At 44.5% G+C, this 19,676-nt stretch overlaps 1 protein-coding gene across 8 annotated transcripts in view; it reads right to left on the bottom strand.

The window, feature by feature from the left end:
* RIPOR2 (RHO family interacting cell polarization regulator 2) overlaps nt 1-19,676 on the bottom strand; it is a 74,690-nt gene that overhangs the window by 13,481 nt on the left and 41,533 nt on the right. For 2 of the 8 annotated variants that reach the window (XM_037382345.1, XM_037382346.1), the window contains exons 8-17: nt 19,332-19,395; nt 15,211-15,254; nt 13,757-13,882; nt 11,630-11,778; nt 10,459-10,588; nt 7,722-8,411; nt 4,901-5,082; nt 2,879-3,047; nt 1,310-1,445; nt 230-391 (exon numbers count right to left, since the gene is read on the bottom strand). In XM_037382345.1, coding sequence (XP_037238242.1) covers nt 230-391; nt 1,310-1,445; nt 2,879-3,047; nt 4,901-5,082; nt 7,722-8,411; nt 10,459-10,588; nt 11,630-11,778; nt 13,757-13,882; nt 15,211-15,254; nt 19,332-19,395 — 1,852 coding nt within the window. Of the gene's footprint in view, nt 1-229; nt 392-1,309; nt 1,446-2,878; nt 3,048-4,469; nt 4,541-4,900; nt 5,083-5,158; nt 6,796-7,721; nt 8,412-9,749; nt 9,897-10,458; nt 10,589-11,629; nt 11,779-13,756; nt 13,883-15,210; nt 15,255-19,331; nt 19,396-19,676 lie in introns of those variants that run through there. The other 6 variants (XM_037382352.1, XM_037382347.1, XM_037382348.1 and 3 more) reach the window with 6 other exon arrangements.

The raw sequence follows: 19,676 nt of genomic DNA on the forward strand, positions 1-19,676 counted from the left end.
ACAGTATTTTCTTTTCTTCTCACCTCACCTTTTTCTCCTATTCTAATGTGATTATTGGGCCAAATCTGTTTCAAGAGTTGTAGCATTAGTTTTCAAATGAGATCTTGGAGCTGTGGCCAAACAGACCTCCAAGGGGTTGGAAAACAAAGCAATGAAGATTGAGTAAAGCCCAGTACACAACCTTTCTCCATTTTGATGACTGACACAATTTTTTAGCAGCAGTTGGTACCTGTTTCTGCAAGCCCTGGACACTCCTCATTCACAGTGGTGGCAAAATTGATATCCAACTGCTTCATCATCTTGTCTGCAGACGTGTGATACACTCCTGAAGGGCCAGTACACTTCATCCAGAAAGCCAGCAGCGACAGCTTTTTGTGGAACTCTGGAATTGCTGGAGAAGACAGAAGGAACGATGAAACAAAACCGTGCTGGAAGCATCAACTTCCAGAAGAGAAAAGATGGTAAATGGAGGAAATCTCAGTCCAGCCCACTGATGGACATTAGCTGTTTGGTGGGTCGCCCTGTGCCATTACCTTCACAGAGCATGATCATGTGCTTACCCCAAGTTTGTAACATGTTTTTTCTGTTTCCTGTGGTAGGATGTGAGAAAATTTGCTCCTGATCCAGTTCTGGGCACTGATGCCTCATCCTTTTAAATATCATAAAATAATATGAGAATACTGCAAATGATCTGCATAAGACTGGTCCCTGTCCTAGCACTGCTGTGTGGCCTTGGGTGAGTCACTCAATTTTGCCTCAGTTTTCTGATAAACAAAGTAAATACACCATGTTGTATTTACCTGTCCTGCCAGAGTGCTCACGAGGGTGAGCACCTACATGTTTGTCAAACTCTTCCAAGGTATTAAAATAGATGATACAACTAGAAAAATAACTAAATAATTCTCTATAGAGATGGCTAAAAATAAAACAGATAAAAGTGTTTGAGGAGTTGTATTATGCCTCTGATAGTATAAGGCAGATCCTGCCTTTCCTCAGGAAGGAGAGGCGGAGGAAGAATTCGGCTCTTCAGAGGTGGCAGCATCCCCACCTCAACACAGCAATGACCTCTGTCCACCTTCTACACATCAAGCGGGATAAGAAGTCCTTTCTCTTCTCACCTGCTTGTTTCTGGATACCAGCACTGAAGACAGAGTGAGCCCCCTGAGCTGCTGTGGTGACTGTTACACCTGCCCGTAACAGAGTCGCACCTCCTGCAGCGGTGGTGAGCTCTGCACAGTGATTATCTCTGCAGGCACGCATGCCCAAACAAACCCTTTCCAGAAGAAACCCCCCCTAACTTGTCTCTTACCATCAGTAAGGGAGGTGATGTTTCCCAAGTTCTCAGTGCTGATCTCCACAATGTTCTCCATCACGAGGATCTGCCTGGACAGCTTATCCAGGAGGTCTCTTGTCACGAATGGTGTTTTACTGGAGAATACAATTTGCTGGTGAAGACAAATGGGAAGAGAGTCATTGAACAAAAAAAACCCTCAGAAGTAAACAAAAAGCTCCAAAGCACCTGGTACCTGAAGTGCTATGGCAAATTCATTGCCTAATACCATGGGATCTCCTTAACTTCAAAAGTTTCTTGTCTCTGAGATATGTTATGGTCCTGGTTGATATGCATCGTTGCTAAATCTTTAACATCTACATCCAGATCCAGACACTTGAGTATCCAACTGGCCATTTGCATAAATAATTTCTGATTTACACACTCTGCAAAGCTAAAGGAATCCATCATCATAAGCCTTAAAGCCAGAAAAGAATATTAGTCACATAACATGGGCTGTGGACTTTCAGGATATACCTGCCTGGAGGCAGACCACAGGTCTCTCCTTCTCCACTACATTTCAGCTCTGATCAGCTGCTTGGGTGCCTTTATTAATTTGGTGCTTTTGCTAATATTCCCTAATATTTGCTAATACTCCCAGCTGCTGACATCTGTATTTTTTTCAGCAGTCCATGTAATATTGTTCATAGAAAATCTACTCCGTGTGTGGACATAGTGTGAGCTCGCATCCTCCAACTGCATATTTACCGTGTGCTCTTGTACTTAAACCAAAACCCTCCCCTTTTCTCATACTTGTGAGTCAGCAGCGTGTCCAGCTTAGTGCTAAGTGTGCTGGAATCAGGATTACTCTGTATTGCTTCAGTGGGCCTCTGGGAAAATAAAGCTAATTATATCTAAGATGGAAGAGTCAAGTAATTGTAAAGAGTAAGCTGCGGTATATTTTGATTCGTCAGGAAAACCCTGATGCCCTTGCTTGTTGGAGCAGCTTGCTGGAGGTTTAAAATCACATTTGCTGTGCTTGGGCTCTGAAAAAAAAACCTCTAAAAGGTTTTACTAGTTAGTTGTGAGCAGGAACAGACAACTTTGTTGTCCCGGGGGGCTGCCATGTGCTGCCTTTGCTGTGTCTGTTGCAGACGATCTCTCCACCTCATGTGCAGAAATTCATTTCTGGTCTTGAGCATCACAGCGTTGTCTGGGGCTTGGTGAAACAGTGAGGCCACGGGCTTCTGTTTTAGCTCTGAAGACATGGGCTGCCTTAACCAGGGACCTCCCGGCAAAGCCAGTGGACATGTGTAACGCAGAGCAGGGGCTGCCCCTGTCACTGCCGTGCTGCTCGTTGGTCCTGCTGGGCAGCACCTGCAAAGTGCCCCATAGTTTCCATGTCAGGTCTGCTCTGAGATGGGCCAAGACAAATGATGGAAGCTTTCCTGGTTGAGGGTGAAAGAGGTCACCTTCCTACCCCAGCATAGTGGCAGTCCCAGGAGTAGTGCTGACCTTACCAGCCCACTTGTACCCCACAGTGCAGGTACACTAGTGCTTGCAGGAAAAATATTAAAATACATGCCCCAAATGAGCTGGCCCTAGTACCTGAATGAGCTGTGTGCAATACTGCAAGTGCTTAACTATGGTTATATCGAGGCTGTCATTCCCTGTGGTCAGGGGCAGAGGGCTGCCGGCCACGCTGGTGCCCACGCCTGTGTCCTCAGTGAGAGCTTCGCTCAGGTGGCCTCTGGCTTCTGGGTGCTCTGTCCTGTAGCTGGGGAGGAGGGATGAGGGAGGTCAGTGCAGGGCTGGCAGCTGCCACAGCAGACACACAACACACTCTCACTCAGGGCGACGAGCAACGAGCATGGCAGAAGAGCTGAAAGCAGCCAGAAACCTCGCAATGAACACATCATATCGCAACGGAGCAGCGCTGCCCTGGCTGGGCACGGGAAGGCTGTGCCCACCGAGGGGGCAGCTCTCTGTCCCCTGGCTGGTTTGCCTTGAGCGATGCAATGTTCTCAACAGCAAGCTTTTTTAACCTGGAGTTACTGTCACTCGGTGGTGACAGTTTTCTCCCGTCTTGGTGACTCATCTCCCCAGTCGCTCCGGATTAAGCACCATTACAATTTGTGCCACCCCAAGCACCGAGCTGCTAAGAACAGCTCTGTGCTTTCCACATCCTCCTGCTGCCAAATTTAATCCTCATTGCAGAAGGAAAGGAAAACCACTGCTGGAGTAAGAGACATGATGTTTTCATATGCTGTTTTAGGCACGATGTGTACAGCTTGCTTTGCCAATTGTTTCCGTAAAAGCATAAAGCTATTCTTGCTGTGTTTTAAACCATTATTTCCAATGTTGTCCTGTACAAATGGTTCTCCTTGTGTTTAAATGCAAAGCCCGAGGTCAGTCCCCAGAAAACAAGCACATTTGGCTGCAAGTTCGGAAGTTTCAACACTTGCAATCTTTACACTGAGTCACACACACATCTAAAAATGGAAGCAGGAATCAACACCGTCTAGGGATAAGCCAGAGGGCAGAAATACAAATATTAACTTCTACTTTAACTTAAAAGATTTTAGTTGCTTTGTAAGTTAGCTTATAACTAACTTAAATTTTTGCTGCTTAACTCAAATTTATGCTAAAGTGCCTGGTTAAAGCCAGATCCTTAAAATAACACAGACTGAACCGAGCTCAGAGTGCCAGTTTAGCAAGCAACACAATTTTTCAAGTTTTTCTTCCCACCAAGTGTTATTCTGGGAAGAGGATATGCAGTGAGATGATGGGAACGGCATGGTGGTTACTTGTTTGCACTCAAAATTATCTTACACAGGCCATGATAAGCTGCAAGAAGTATAGCTGCCTGGCTGTAAAGCGTGGGGTGCAAGGCAACCATGTTCTGTTCTTTTTTGCCAGCTCTAGTGCTGCTTAGGTTCCTGCTGGGCATCGTGTCAGCTCCGAGTACCCAAAGGTGCTTTTAGGATCTAATGATTGAAACACAGCATCTTAAAGTCACACAACAATGGCAGACCACAGCACAAACACCACAGCTTTTTTTTTTCTCTTTTTTTTTTTTCTTTCTCTTTTTTTTTTTTTTTTTCTCAGAAAGAGCAGAAGTGATGAAAGAAGGGCAGGTAACACGCAGGGCCATGAACAGAATACCAGTCATCACTCTTACATTCCAAAGGAAACCTACACCATGCTGCTTAAATCTGGCCCTGTGTTATTGTTACTGACAAGCTTAATCCACTGCAAAGACTCATTCGGCTAGAGAGAAAAGACAAAGGGAGGGGGGAAAAACCACAGAGGAATTAGTAATTACATCCAAGGAAAGCCAGGTCCAAACCTATGTCAAGGAAGAGGCTCTGCCAGTATTGATGTCAGCTCAATTTAATTTACCCTTCTCCTTTGGAGGACAGATTGCATATATTTGATCAGGGAAAAAAATGATCCTGGAAGTTAAAAGATTTTGTATGCAGCAGCCACAGGGAACTCTCTGACCCTATAAACTCATCAAGGATTAGTCAGTCTTCCTTGAATAATGTGTGCACCGGGATCCCCTGTTAGCGACAAAGAGCTGGGGTATCAGTTTGGCATAAGCACAGCTGGCAGCTGCTACAAACTTACCTATTCTTCTCAATCTCAGTATCTGAAAATACTGAGTCTGCAACTCCACCATTACAAACCTCCACACAACCACCATCCTCATCATCAAAGTCAGAGGTGTTCAGGAAATCAAAGCTTTCTAAAGCACTTTCAACTGTTAGACTTAAACTGGAGGACCTGCTTCGGCTTACTGCTGGCTTGCACTGCAAAGGCAGAACGAACCAATGAAAACCCCAGAAATTAGCTACTACTGAAAGAAAAGAAAAAAAAGGATAAAGCTTCAAGTGTTCAAATTCTTCATTTTATTTTTAAAACATCATTTTATTGGGTGTTTCATTTCAAACCTTCATATTCACAGCATATAAAATCAAAGCCTGAGAACGGGAAAATCCCTTCCACTCCTCCTCCCCTTCCCATCCTATCCCCCTCTCTTCCCCAAAGAAAAACCCTCACTGGCCAAATTTGATGTGTTTTATAGACATGAGAAGTACATCTTGAATCCAAGTGACGCAGCTTTTGGCATCCTCCAAAAGGAAAGACAGCAGTTAAGGCTCTGGAAGTTGAAAGGCGAAGGCACGTTCCATAATTGCTGTTCTAGCTACAGAAGCCAATTTATACATATCCAATGGCACTATTGGATTTATTCCAGATGTAACTTGAATGGACCTTAGCCAGGAATTAATTTGATCCCATATTTTCAGATGTATTCATGTGATGAGAGGACTTTTGTGGCCTTTGAAGCCACATGGCTTACCAAGGAAAAGCCAATCAGGCATCAGATTCCTAGGTGACAGAGAAAAGCAGTATTGTAATTCAGAAATTAACAGTGCTAGAGAGGGGGGAAGCCATCCCATCTCACTACTGGGAGGAAATGTGATGGAAACCTTGCTGTTGCTGTAGGAAGTATCAAAGGCCCTGATCCCATGTGGTGATTCATCCAGACATGCCCACAGAGCTTCCTCCAGGGTCACCTTGCAGGATCAGATGTAACTTGATGGATCACCTCCATTGGTTTGTGCCATGACTTCAGCACCTTAAACGCTACATGATTATTTGATCAGAAAGAGCGAGGAGGAGCCACTGGTGCTGCACAAGCCACATCTTCCAGTCCCAGGCAGGAGCCAGGACTTTATCTCAGCTTGTAGAAAGAAATGCATTGGCCTCTGAGTTCAGATTCAGCACCATCTCGAGAGCTGAGGGGGCCTGGAGTTCTGTTTCCAATTCTTTTGCACACGATTTTAATGCTATAATGCTCATATGTTAGCACTCACGATGCTTGACTCCTTAAACTGACCGTAGAGTCACTAGCTGATCAAACACACTTCCCAACATCTCTGTGACACAGGTGGGTGCTGTATCCCACATCCTCTGTAGTGGGATGGGTAAACGATGGGTTTTGCTTCCATTTCCTTCAGGGCTGGTAGTGCTGTCTCTTCAGGCAAAAGCAAACAGCAACTCATGGGCTTCTCCTTCTCTCTGGTGGCCAAGAGAGATTTCTTCAGCCACAGATGGATTCCAGCTAGTCCTTTTTGCACGGGGAGCCCAGCACGGCTGCTGGTGATGCTAAGTGTCAGTCTGCAAGCTGATCGACAGGCGACACACAGACATAAGCAGATCTGGAAGAGGCGTCCATCTCAAGCATGCAGAAATCCTGTCTGCCTCTGTCTGTCTGTCCTCCCCCACATCCCATGTCTGTCCCATTGTAACTTCTGATAAAAAGAGTATAAATAAACAGTCTCCATTGTTGCTCTGCTGTTTGGATAGCTGACCACTTTGTACAAGCTGCAGAGCAGCCACGAAGTCAAAAAATAATAGTAACGGTAGCTTTGCCTGCTTGAACCTCCTTGGGAAATCATGCAAGAAACAGGGGCTGCAGGCTGCCAAAAAGGTGCTTAACTTGGGAAAGTACCATGCAGCTGCAAACGCCAATGGAAACAAGGATGTTAACAAAGTTTCTTCATAAAAAGATAATGCTGAAGGATAAATGCTTCCCTCCTTCCTCCTTAGCCATGTTTTTGAATGATGAGGCTTAAATGACTAGCAGACCAACTTGCATATGAATATGAAGCATTTGAAATGATTATTTCAAGTATATACTCAAGTAAGAGTATACAATACTCTGCACAGTAATGCATCATGACTTATTATTCATGGGGGTGATATGAGTCACAGTGATCAGCAGTAAACATACTAACAACACACATGCAAAACCCCTTTCTTCTTTCTAATTGTCAATACTTTCTGTCTATCCTCGTGTGATGGCAGAATGTCTCTCATTTTAAAACTGCACGGGGGAAAAAGGAAAGGGCTTGGAAGAAGCCTAGGCGATGAGGGGATGGCAACTTTCAGTGAGCCTTGTGCTTTGGCGACTGAGAAAATTCAGCTTCTATGGCTACAAGGCCTGATCCTCAGCTGCTGTAGTTTTGCACAGATCCACAGCTTAGCTGCTAAAGCACACCCACTGAGGATGTGACCCATAGATTTCAAAGGCAGAAAGCTGGCTATAATCTGATCTCCAGTATGGCACAAGCAACAGGTTCACAAGTGGTTTCTTTAGAGAAGGGTATAATTGAATTGTGGCTCTGCCATTGCACCTTTTTCTCTTTCCCCCAGGTGTTGAGCAGATTAAAAGACCCATTGTTTGAGGACACAAGGCTGTGGTAAGCTTTGTAAGCTTAAAAATGCAACACTGTGAAAGGATGCTCCAAACAGGAGCAGATCTACTGCTACTGAGGAATTTTACTTGTCTCCAAAAACCCTACATTGGTGTTTGTGAGGCAGGGGAGGAGATTCTGCCTGCCTAGATTTCCTTTAGGGTAGTATTTTCTGAAAACATACTCACTTTTAGGACGTCATCTAGATGCATCACTTCTTGGTCCAGGTCCTGAAACTCTTTATACTGCTCTTTATGTGGCTCAAGAGCTAAGAGAAGCCCTTGCAAGGCTTCTTCAATGCTTCCATCGAGGTAAGATTTATATCCTTCTGATTCCCCACTAATTGATCCCTCACATGGCAGCCTCTCTGGGGTCATGGGTGCCTCTGCTGATGTAAGCCTTTTTACCAGCTGCTTCGTGATGTTGCCCTCATAGGTATCCAGCTCCACAGGCTTGAGCTCTGAACCTTCATCCGTGTCCTGCAGGAGAGACACCGGGACACTTGTTTCTATAAAGACATGATCACTCCCAGCATCAGAGGATTTTTGGCAAACTTCAGGAGCTGCCCTTGGGGTGGTCTTGTTCTCAACCGCTGTTCCCTCTCCCTGGGATGGCAGGTCCTTCGGCTCGGTGACAGAGTCTCTGCGGGAGTCGCTGCTGCTACAGTCCAGGCTTGAGCTCTTGGAGGACTTGAGGGCTCGGTGCTGGGTGGGGGTGGCAGTGATGTCAGGGCTGGAGCTGATGTGAGCAGAAGATGACTCTGCTGAGTTGGCAGGGGGCACACGGTCTTCGTAAGGCAGGTCGCCAAAGGTAAAAGAAAGAGGCCGTTTCTCAGTGATCACTGTTCCATTTTCAAAGACTTCATCTGGCAAATTCGACTGAAAAAATTACAGAGAAAGAGAGAAAATGTTTTTCATGCAGCAGTGGAAAGAGGAAAGAAATACAGTATGTGCCCGGGAAAGAAAGATGCAAGGAAAAAGATTAAAGAAGCATTCAAGACTTGAGAGATGGGAAAAATATTTCAAATCCAACTCCTGCTTTCATCTGGCACAGGTCCTGATTTCAGCAGGAAAACCGCTGGAAAACTTGGGCTCGGCATGTCTCTGGTAAGCAGAGAGCTCTAGGAAGCGAGTCCCAGAACAGAGACCTGAATTCTTCTCATCCTACCCGATTCCCTCAGACAGCATTCCCAGTGCACCGCTCTAGTTCCTGTGGCATGTCTCTTTTTAATGGTGTTGTACTTAAGCCACCTTGTCTGCATTTTCCTACCCGTTATAGATTTCTGTTGTATTTATTGTCTGACTTCTAAAGTAGCAATCCCTAAAATTTAATAGTCTGCTCCACAAGTTTCTCTAGTGTCATGGCACTTTAACGGTGATATTACTATGCTATTTCTTTTCTGTCGAAAGTGTGTGCTGCACGTGGCAGGGATATCCCGTTGAACATGGGTTACATAGAAGTCCTGTTCAACATGAGTTTCTGCCAAAATGAACCAGAAGAATTGTGTGGTGGTGCATTGACCAGGATGTTGATCGTTTAGGGAGCAAAAATAGTGTACACAGACCCCAAAAAAAGTCATAGCATATACATATGTTCATCTCTTTGACTGACCTATGGGAAAGATCACTATAGGACTCACAACCTGCCTATCTGACCTACAAATCTTGCTTTTTTATGTGTCCAGTTCATGGAAATGCATGGCACAGATGAAAGGCAACTACCATTTTGCTGACGATTTGCTGGAAAGAACTCTAGGTGTTCACATGTTAGTAAGGTGCATAAGGTTAAAGTGTCCAAACTTGCATCTTTTTTTCCCCAGCACTATCAGCAACTTGTTTCCCTAAACATAATTATACTCAAAAGGTTCATTTCTTCTTTCCCTCAACATGGGTGTGCTTTTAGCATCTAGAGTCACGTCACTCGGCAAATGTAAAACATCAATCAGTGCAGCAGGCAATTTTTAAGAATACTGTTGGCTTGTATTCCTGCCCTGCTCTCTGCCCACAGATAGTTGGCTTCTGGTCATTATCCCTGTAGAAACCAAGAGGAATTTTGATTTAATATGAGCAGCATGGGCTCACAGTCATGTTCTTCCCTCTAATCAGTCAGCAAAATGAGTGAGTTGTAACGGAGAGCAACACATTAAGCATGCGTGGGAATGGAGGTGCCACATGGGGACTGAAAAAATCCTTCACCAAACGAAAACCAGGACTCACATATAGCTCTAGCCCTGCTTTTGGGCTTAGCCTGAGCGATGGCAGGTCACTAAAAGAGCGACTGCGACGAAGCTTGTCAAAGAAAGTGTCTTGCAGAGCATCTAAGATTGTCAACTTTGGCCTGTCTTGCAGGGGATGCAGCCATTTCTTCAACAGTTAAAGCAAAGAGGGTATGAGGAAGGGCAAGTTAAATGAATGCTTTGTACCAGAGTACTAAATTACAGGCATGGGGTGCAGCACTCGTAAAATTCATATCTGTGCAGATGGCCTACTCAGTTTGTATATACACAGTCCTGATTAAGCATTCAGAATTCGATTCATGCAAAATGTAGGAGCACCCTGTGAATATCTTCAGTACAGGGGCAAATTTTGTCATGGGATACGTTAAAAATACTAGTGCTATAATGGTTGTTTAACTACTTTTACAAAATGAAGGCACATTTGATAAAGATTATTCAAGTGTCATAGCATTCAGGCAAGGAGAATAGGTATGCAATAATTGGCCACATAGTTTCAAAGATGCCAGGATCATGGTCACCGTCTTTTAGGATTAACAGATAGAAAGGCACTTGCTTTATAAGTATGTGTAAGAGTAACCTGCTGGAACCAGGGGAAAAAAGCTTAGACATGTAAAGCAATGAAGTGTTTGCAGTGTTTGAACTGCTCTAGGGCTTCTCATTGCATAAACATGAAGCTGAACAGAACTTACAAAGAATGAGTGGTCCTTGAAGGTTGGTGTTTCGGGAGTGCCTTGGCTGTACATGGACATTCTCCTCTGGAGAGCAGATGCCTTGCTCACATTTCCTGTGGATGGGGTCAAGTCTTCAACATCAAAGGGACTACGGACACACAAGCAGAGGGAAAAAAAAAGTTGTTAGGCTGAGCAAGAAGGAATTTCAGGTCCATGGAAAGGATTTTTGAAAAGGTGGTTTATTAGCACATCAAAACCTAGAGGTAGCAAGTTTTTCAACAGAAGTGTTTAAAAGAAAATGTAGTTAATTAGACAGCAGGCTCATAAGTGTGGCTTTCAGTTCTGATAAAAGTGTTCCACTCTCAGAAATCATTTACGTAGCCTAGTCTGATGTTATTCTTCTCACATGAAAGGTATTCTCGGATTTGAGTTGCCAAGTGTCACACATACTAATGAGAAAGGTGCTCTGCTATTAATAGAGCTGTTGCATTATAAAGGAAACCAGTAGCTGTTACTGCTGGCTTCATGTTTATTGCATTACAAGAAAAAGCACACATGACTGTAAAAGTTAAATGCATCAATGCTTATTCAGAAATGACGTTTACCAATTTCATTAAAATGCAGTGAGAACTGGGTTTGAATCCTAACTCCATCAGCTTACATAGGCTGACCAATGCAGATGGACAAGCTTGGAGATTTCCCACCACCCTCATGGTGTAGGAAGCCCTCTTTAGGGGCCAGCTTTTAAAGATGGGCCAACTTCTGCACTTGGCTATGCTAACCTCAATCCAGGGCAACGCCACTGAACTTTAATGTTAAAAACATTTAATGAATATATGAGCACTCAGTTATGTCCCTTTTTTTGAGCCTGGGGAAGAAGCATATACTTTAGACAATTCTATGATCACTCATCACTATCTGTTTCATGTGTCTCCTAACGCCAGTACTTACCAAACCCGATTTAACAGCTGAAACTAGGCACAACCCCATTTGCCAGAGGGAACACAGGGAACCTATGGCTGACCATGAGCTACTTCTCATCTCCCAAACTTGGGCCACAATTCCTTCCCGTCTGCCTCAGCAGAGAGCAAAATAGAGAGAACAGACCACATGGAGAGACCTTTTCTCTTTGGTTGAATTTTTACAGCTGCTTGACCCAGTGATCAACAAATCAACCACCTCTACTTACTACCAGGTAATTTCAAGATTCAGCTTTATTGTGCCGAGGTCGTTAATGTCTACTGCAACCACCTGAGGCCGAGCTGCAAACAAGTCTTTTGTCTCACAGGTAACACTTCCCACAAGGATGTGAGTAGCAAGTCCTTTGACTTCTGTGACCTGTAAGAGACAAGAACAGGATATCCAGGACCACAAAAGGCATTGTAATCCTTCATTACAAGGCAAGGGGTTTGATTTTCTTACCTTTCTTACCCTTGCTGAAAGGCTTCTAGAACATGACTAGGTTTGTTGTGTTACTTAGGGGAAAAATCGGGGGGTTGGTTTTGGTTGTGGGTTTGGTTTTTTTTTAATAAATGCATAGTTGCATATGATTATGGTTGTATGTTTTCTTTACGTTTTTATGGGTGTCAGAAGAGAACAACCACACTGGCTCAGACTGAGGGGCTATCCAGTCTTGTATTTGGTCTTTTGCAGTGACCATAAGCAGAGCCCAAGGGAAAAGTGAGAACAAGAAGAGCATATTGAATGTTCTTCCATCTCATACTCTCTCACCAATTGCCAATTTTCACGACAGGGAATCTTCTGATGAAGCTTGCCTATTCAGTAATTCCCAAGGGAGCTCTCTTCTATGTGTTCATCTCCTGTAACTCTGAAGCCATGTAATTATTTGCATCTATGATGGCCTTTGATGAGGACTTCCACAGATCTACTGGTGAGGAACTGCCTCCATCTGTGTTTCTATAGTAAGAGTAGAGCACTATTCATACTTACAGATATACCTGCCTGAAAATTCAGGGGGACCGTTACATATGCAGCTCCTGTACAAACAAACCTTCAGCTATTTGCTTGAAAGTTAGTTCTTGAACCTTTTATGTGAAAGTCTTTGGAAAGAGGCCAAAAGGGGTGAAAATATACACATTAACCTTAATAGTACTGGGACTCTTGTTTGTAGCTCTCACGTACTATGAGAAAGGGTTCTCTCCTAACCTTCCACCTTAAACCTGTGTTGTTAGACTGGGGAGAGTGTCTCACCTTGTGTCACAGCTTGACTTTCTATGAAAGCTTACCGTCTCACACATTTGGGATTATTTTGTTGGTGACTTTGTAATCACCTGCTTTTTTTTTTTTTCCCCCATAAAGTTTTTGCAGTGGCTAACTGGGACATTTCCTGTGAGACTTTCAAGACACTCCTCTGTTTAAGCTGCCCAACCAGGGGCACCTGGAATAATTATTAGCAGCAATTTCCAGACAGGGGTCAGGCAATGGGTATCTCTAGGTTGGAGGTTTTTTGGAAGGAAAGCACATGGACTTTCAGCCAGGAGAGAAGGTTTGTGGGGAGGCCTGGAGCAATGAGGGGATGAAGCAGTTGTGGAAAGACTCTGGTTTGGGAGGAAAAGTCACTGCTGACTGCTAGGAGTTGCAATGGTTGTTCTTTCCCGGGTGATGTGGCATAGAGCCAGAGGGCAACAGAGGCTGCAGGCATTAAGAAATTTTGGGAACTGCTGTGCTGTAGGAAGCTGCCAAAAATGTTTTTTCTACAGGTCCCCACCTCACCGTGAGCAGAAATCTTACAGCCCTGCTACCTCACACTGTAGTGCTGCTCTTCTGCACAGGGTGGTGGGACCGGACCTCAGGACTGTTCCAGCTTATGCCCAGCTGGCCCTGTGTGTGTTCAGTGGCAGACTTATATATTTCTCTGGATCAACAGATGCTGCTCTCTTTTCTGAGCAGTATTAACAAACTCATTAGTAGTGGGATATTTTGGTTTGGGGTTTTTCATTGTTGTTGGTTTCCTGAATGCTGTTAGCAAACAGGTTTTCAGTGTTCCCTTGTTTTGCTGCAAGTAATCTGAGTGGCCGGAGAGTGACGGGAGGCAAGAGCCCTGTTAGCGTGGCTATGACACCCCCCCCGGGAGTTAGGACAACCTCTCCCACAGGACTCCCAAACTGTTTTGTCTTGTAGCATCTAGATTGGACAATGCTATAGCACTTCACTCTAGCAGGTGTGTTGGAAATACTAATGATGGCTCGTTTTCAAAGAGTTTAATGATCTGCTTCTGCGTTTTTGCTGCTGGTGCATGAGGAGGCAGCCTCTTGACTCCTGCCTTGCTTGCAGGCAAAGGAGTTATCATGTGTACCTTAATGGAGATCAGTCCAACAATGAGAGGGAGGAAAACCATTTCTTCTCCATCCCAGCTCTGCTTGCCATTCACTTCTATTTTGCCTTTCAGTTTCCATCGCTGGCGACCGTAACGCATGAAAATCTGAAAAAGAAAAAATCCTCTTATTTTCTTGAGAAATCTGCTCTCATGATGCACAAGCATCAGAAACAGAATTGGGGAAAGGGTCTGAAAAAAGTTGGAAGAGTTTGTGGTGTAAGTGCTGCCCTTCTGCTTCCCATCGAGCCAGAAGGAAAAGGTCTGTCCTGCAGGAGTTCTGCCTCTCAGCTCTGCTAATCACTCCTTTTGGCAATGTATCCCTCATCCCAGCTTTGACTTTCACATAACTAGATGACTCTTAACAAAGAAGCTGCAGGAGTGTTAACTATCTGCAGGGAAAGCAGCAGGGGGTGTGCGTGTAGATTTAGGTGGGCAGGATGAAAGCCACCATGGCCTTTCCTAACATCTACAGCTTGCTGGATCCACTGCCTTTCCAGGCTGCGGAGAGGGTAGGTGAGCTTTTGGCCATCCCCCCCCATCAGAGGCCTGTCCAGCTGCAAGGCTTTGGCTGGCGGATGATGGAAATGAATGAGACCCACAGTGTGGTGACACAAGTTGACATGTTAAGAGCAGCAAAGCCCCTTTTGGGCTGTGGGGCTGGCTGGGACAGACCTGCACCAGCTAACCAGCCCCACTGAGGAAGCACACGCCGTTTGCAGGCACGAGTGGCAGGAGAGATTTGTCACAGGGAACAAGAGTGGGAACAACTGAATCTATGATGAAGACAACTGGGGAGTACAGGTTGGGGGGATCCATTATTGAGCTGCTGCAAATTTCTTGCAGGGTTAGCTCTGTTCTGGATAGAGTTGGAGGCTTTTATTTTAATCCATCCCTAATTAACCTGCTCTTGATGTTCTCCACTGGAACACCACAGTGACTGGAGATCCTGACATAGCCTCACAGAGGGTAATACCTGGGTCTCAAGAAATGATTGTTTTGTGTCTTTCTGTTACTCTGCTTTATGATGAAATAAAGCCTAAGCATCCAGTCGAGGATGCTCGCAAGGATGCGTTCAGTTTGCTCTGTGTGCATGGGATGGGGCGTATGCTTTTTTCTTGGGGAATCAGAAATGTTTGTCACAAACAAGATTTTTATAAGTTAAAAAACCCAAACTAACAACAACTTGTAGTTCTTCAAATAGCCATCATTCAGTGCTCTGAATATAATTTTCTGATCTTCTGACAGATGCCCTACAAAGGCAGACATAAAGAGAACTACAGAGTTTTTCAGGTCATATACAGGAAGAATAATAGCTGTTTCTTGGGGTGCCAACGTGAAAAGGTTTTATTCATCGCGATGTAAAAAGCAGAAGAAACTTGCCTTCCTTTTGATTCTTTTGCTGTTAAACAAACCATAAACCAACGCAGACGTACCTCGTATTGATCTCCTGGGCAGAGCCGAGCGAAGCCAGCCAGACCTGAGAAGGAAAGACACAGAGGGGCTGTGGGGAGGGTCTGGGTGCCTGGGGTGCAGTGGGGTGCCGCGGGGCCACCGCTGCCATGCCTGCACAGGGGAGGGTGGCAGCCCCCCACCCCAGCAGCCCACCCCACTGGGGTGTGTTTTTAAACCCCCCTTACTGCCACCTCTGCGCCCTCCAAACCAAGACTGTGTCCCCACCCCCGCAGTCTTACTTTCCTTTTGTATAAAATTCATTAGTTCGTGGTTTCTTGCATATGAAAGAATTGCACTTTCCAGCTTTTTTGCCTACAAGAGCTGAAAGTTTCCTTTTCTATAATAATTATAGAAAAAGAAGAAACAGTTTTCTGATATCATCTGGCTTTGGAAGCTCAGTTTAACACCCTTACTAACCCGAGGTGTCGGCAAGCTGCTGATTACCATGTAGTGCTGGCTGCTTATACACTAATCAGACCGAGCTATACGTTTTAGCAAAGATTCCTTTTTCGTACATCTTAATAGAGACACAGCAAGTGAGAGGGGCTCCTTCTGCTTGGTGTTTCCATAACATTATCATTCCCATACCAGCTGAGTATCTTCCAATAGTCAAACCGTTTTTTGACATCTGTCATACGAGGTTTATCCCACCTTTCCCCAGACGAGGGAGCAGTGCAGCAAAGCACCTGTATATGTGTGCTTGATGATTTTTTTTTTTTTAAATGTAGGACACGAGGATGGTATTTCTATATTGGCACTGTGAATATGAAATTAAATTTCCCTAAGGGACCATGCTGAAATCTCGGGGAAGTCACCATCCCTCACCTGGCCCTGTGATCTGCCCTTCTACTGGATTCCACGGGCTGTTTTTCCCACAGAGGGAACCTCTCCTCTCTCACGGAGCTGCTCAGTAGGTAGCTATTGCACTTGCTTGGTATAGAATGGTACCCAGCTTTGCCTGGGTAAGCCTAAAACCCCCAGTGTAGCCAAGCCCAAAGCAACCATCCTGAAGACACATACAAAGCCTGTGGCAAAGAAAGGAATGAAAATGAATTTGCAGGGGTCTTTTATCCTAAAATTTTATCCTAAAATACCATGACTGGACATATATAGGCGTGTTAAAATCAAGACAAGTATGATGAACCCCAGTGCTGGCTTTGTTTACCAGGCTGAATCAGTCCTGTTAGCCGGCCTGTAGGAGCAGCTAGATCCTTGCACACAGTCATGGCCCACCCCTGTGATCTGCTGATCCTCCTCTACCACTTCTTTGACCAGAAAAGAGTTTTCTTCACTCATCTTACCGTTTTACAGAACAGAGAGACCCCTGCACAGAGCTCATATTACCAATTCCTTTCTAATTTATTTACTGTTTATAAATAATTTAAGCTTACTAGCACTCCACTGCTGCTTCTCTCTCCCCAGGCTTTTATAAGTGAATTTGATCTCTGCTGGGACACATCATTGAGAGTATCAGAGGGAAATAAAAGGCCCTTTCTTTGCTCAGTGGATGGGGTGGGAGCATGGGGAAACACAGCTTAAAATGCCACGTGGATGTTGCCTGATGTCGAGGTCTGTGAGCCCTGACTGGCCCAGCCATGCTGGTCAAGTCTTTCCAGCCTGATGAAGAGGAGACTGAGCACTGACTTGATTACAGGGGATAAGTACTGCCATAGGAAACAACTTTTTGGTACCTGAATGGCTTTTGGGGGCTAAAGGCATGGCAGAAGCCAACGGCTCTCTTGTACCATTTCAAATGTCACATCCTTGTAAAAGCACTGGGCTTGTAATGCAGATGGGACAGAAGATTGCTCCTGGGGTGGCAGTGTAAGTAGAGGAAAGGGTCATTACATGGCTGTGGTAAGGTGACAGTGCCACCTAAAGTGCGTGCAGCATGTACAGCTCCGCTTGTGTGCAGGATGCTGGACACTTGGACTGTGGCTGCTGGTGCTGGGCTCCATGTTGCAGAGCCCCTCGTGCCTAAGACCATCGCGCCGCTCTCCCCCTGTGAAATGGCTGGGCACTTCATCTCCTGCCGTCCTGGCGTTTCCAACAGGTATGGGGGTGCTTCTCTATACATCATAACAGGACATGCAGATTCCATACAGGAACTTCTAAATTTCCACTCTGGCTTTTCCTGTTTAATTCCAACAGCCGATTAATCCTGAGCAGTAATCCAAGCCTGCTGGCAAGTTTATTATCTTTATTTTGGAAAATGGTTAGCTGCTTTTTTTTTTTTTTTTTTTTTTCAAATATCAGTCATAAAAACACAGTGTGGGCCCACTGCTTCCTGACAGCGCTGTGTAGGTTGGCTTGCTTTCAGTGTAAATGACAGAGGGCACAAAATAAAAATAACTTTCACTGGAATGGCTAGGAACAGATAAGCTTTATGGGGAGGAATGCTTTGATTTTAAAGCAGATCCTAAAGTTAGCTGAATATGCTGCAGCATAACTTGGGGGAGCTTGCTGCATGATCTGCAGGCTTTTGTGCTAGAGCTGTTGCGGGCTGTAGCAACAGCAATGGCTGGATTGTCCTATTGGCTTCCTATTCCTAGGGAAAACTGTATAGATAGAAATCTTAGAAGACATAAATAGAGAATACTTAATCATATGGCATTTCTCTTTGTTCTAATTTGGGCTTCATTATGTTATGAGAACTATGTTCAGAAGTAGCAGTTTGTGGTTTCTGCTCCACTCCTGTGTGTGAGCACAGCACCTGCCTTCTCGAGAACCCTTGAGCTTTGTTAGAGGATTTGGGCATATAAGAGAGAGGGGGGCAGAACTTTTCAGCCCAGCCATTTGTGATGCCATGACACCTTCTGCAAACATGTCCTACTGTCAGGAACTGTGCATTGCACTGCATTTACATTAAGGAAACGCTCTGAGGGACCTAGCCTGGTGCAATTCCCTTTCCATACTGTGTGACCTCGGGTTTCCTTCAGCACATCCACGCTGCGGTTCTGCTGTGGTTTTTTTTGTGTAGAAATACCTGGCTCAGTCTCCATGTGTCCATCTTGTAACTTTACATCTATGCATCTTTGATTGCCTTTCTAGTACTGAAGAGTGCAGGCTTTAAAACCTGAGGTTTGGTGCTGTGGGATGGAGCTAGGAGAACTCTAACAGCTGCTGCGCTTGTTTTCTCTAATATGGGAGCATGGAGTAGCTATTTTAACTTAATCTAAGCTAGATCATGACTTACGCAGTGCAACCACAGGACACAATTAACTCACAACTGTGACAAGGCAGGCAGGATCAAAACCTTGTATGATATTTATGAGCTCTAAAAACTCTACAAGCAATACTGTGGATTTTTTAAATAGCAAGATTTCAAGTGAATAATTGAGAGTGCATGAATATTTAGATGCTGATTTTGTTTTATAGAACTATTGTCATGCCAGTGATTGAAGATCCAAAAAAGGTATGCCCCCACAATCTCTTCTTTAAGACATTGAGTCTTAAAGGGATAACAGCATTAGCAATACCTGGTGATTCACTGAGGTTTCAGGTAAAACTGATTCCATTGTATTCAAACCCATAAAATCCCCTGTCATAAAGACAAGGAATACAATGTAAAGATGAATGCCATCACTGAGCTATCTAGGTGTTTAAATGGTAAACTACCCCCAGCTCTTTGCTTTTTTACATTTCTTCAAAAATAGTAGTCAGAATCAGTAAAAGTAAAGGACTTAGAAAAAGCTGATGTCAAATTAGGAAAGTGTTTTGAACTTCAGCTCCATGGGCATTCACATAATTTCCCAGTCATCTTCTTAAAGAATTATGGAAATAGAGGCAAAAGGTACAGCAGCCTTCAAAACTGAATTGCTCTGGCTGTTGGGAGGAGTGTTTGAGAGAGGTAATTAGCCTTGAAAACAAGAAGCATCATCTCAGACAGTCTCTCAGTAAGCTTTGATGTTCCTGATTCTGTGATCCTTTCCAGTGGGCAGGAATGTAAGTTGGGGGTTTGAAGGCTCAGCAATGCGTGTGGTGAGGGAAAGCTACACCTACCATAAATGCATGTCACCCCAGCATGTCTTGATACCCTTGCTAACATGCACAGTGACTGCTGCTGTTGGGAGAAAGAAGGGAAAGGTGAAAAGGCAATTACCTTTCATCTTGATGGAAAACTCCCCCAATAGGTTTTCTAGCTCTGCTTCTATGGTACACATGTTCTGTGGTGGAAAAGAGAACAGTGAGGTCAAACCCTTTTTCTGCCTTTTTTTCTCTTTTTTTTTTTTTAAGGTGTGTTTGGAAGGAAAGATTCTGTTATGCAAATGAAAGATATTTTGCAATAAAAATCAATCTGCCAGAGCCATCCGTGCTGCTTAGCTGGGTCTTGCCCTAAAAATGGCAGCTGAGCTATGCCTGCTTGCACCGAAGCTGAATGTAACCCCATGCTCTTCTTCTGTTGCGCTCTAATCCTCCCGTTGGCAGAGGGTAGTTGTGGCCCTTG

The sequence above is a fragment of the Falco rusticolus genome, chromosome 3, assembly GCF_015220075.1.
Source record: "Falco rusticolus isolate bFalRus1 chromosome 3, bFalRus1.pri, whole genome shotgun sequence".
In the NCBI taxonomy this organism is placed as follows: Eukaryota; Metazoa; Chordata; class Aves; order Falconiformes; family Falconidae; genus Falco; species Falco rusticolus.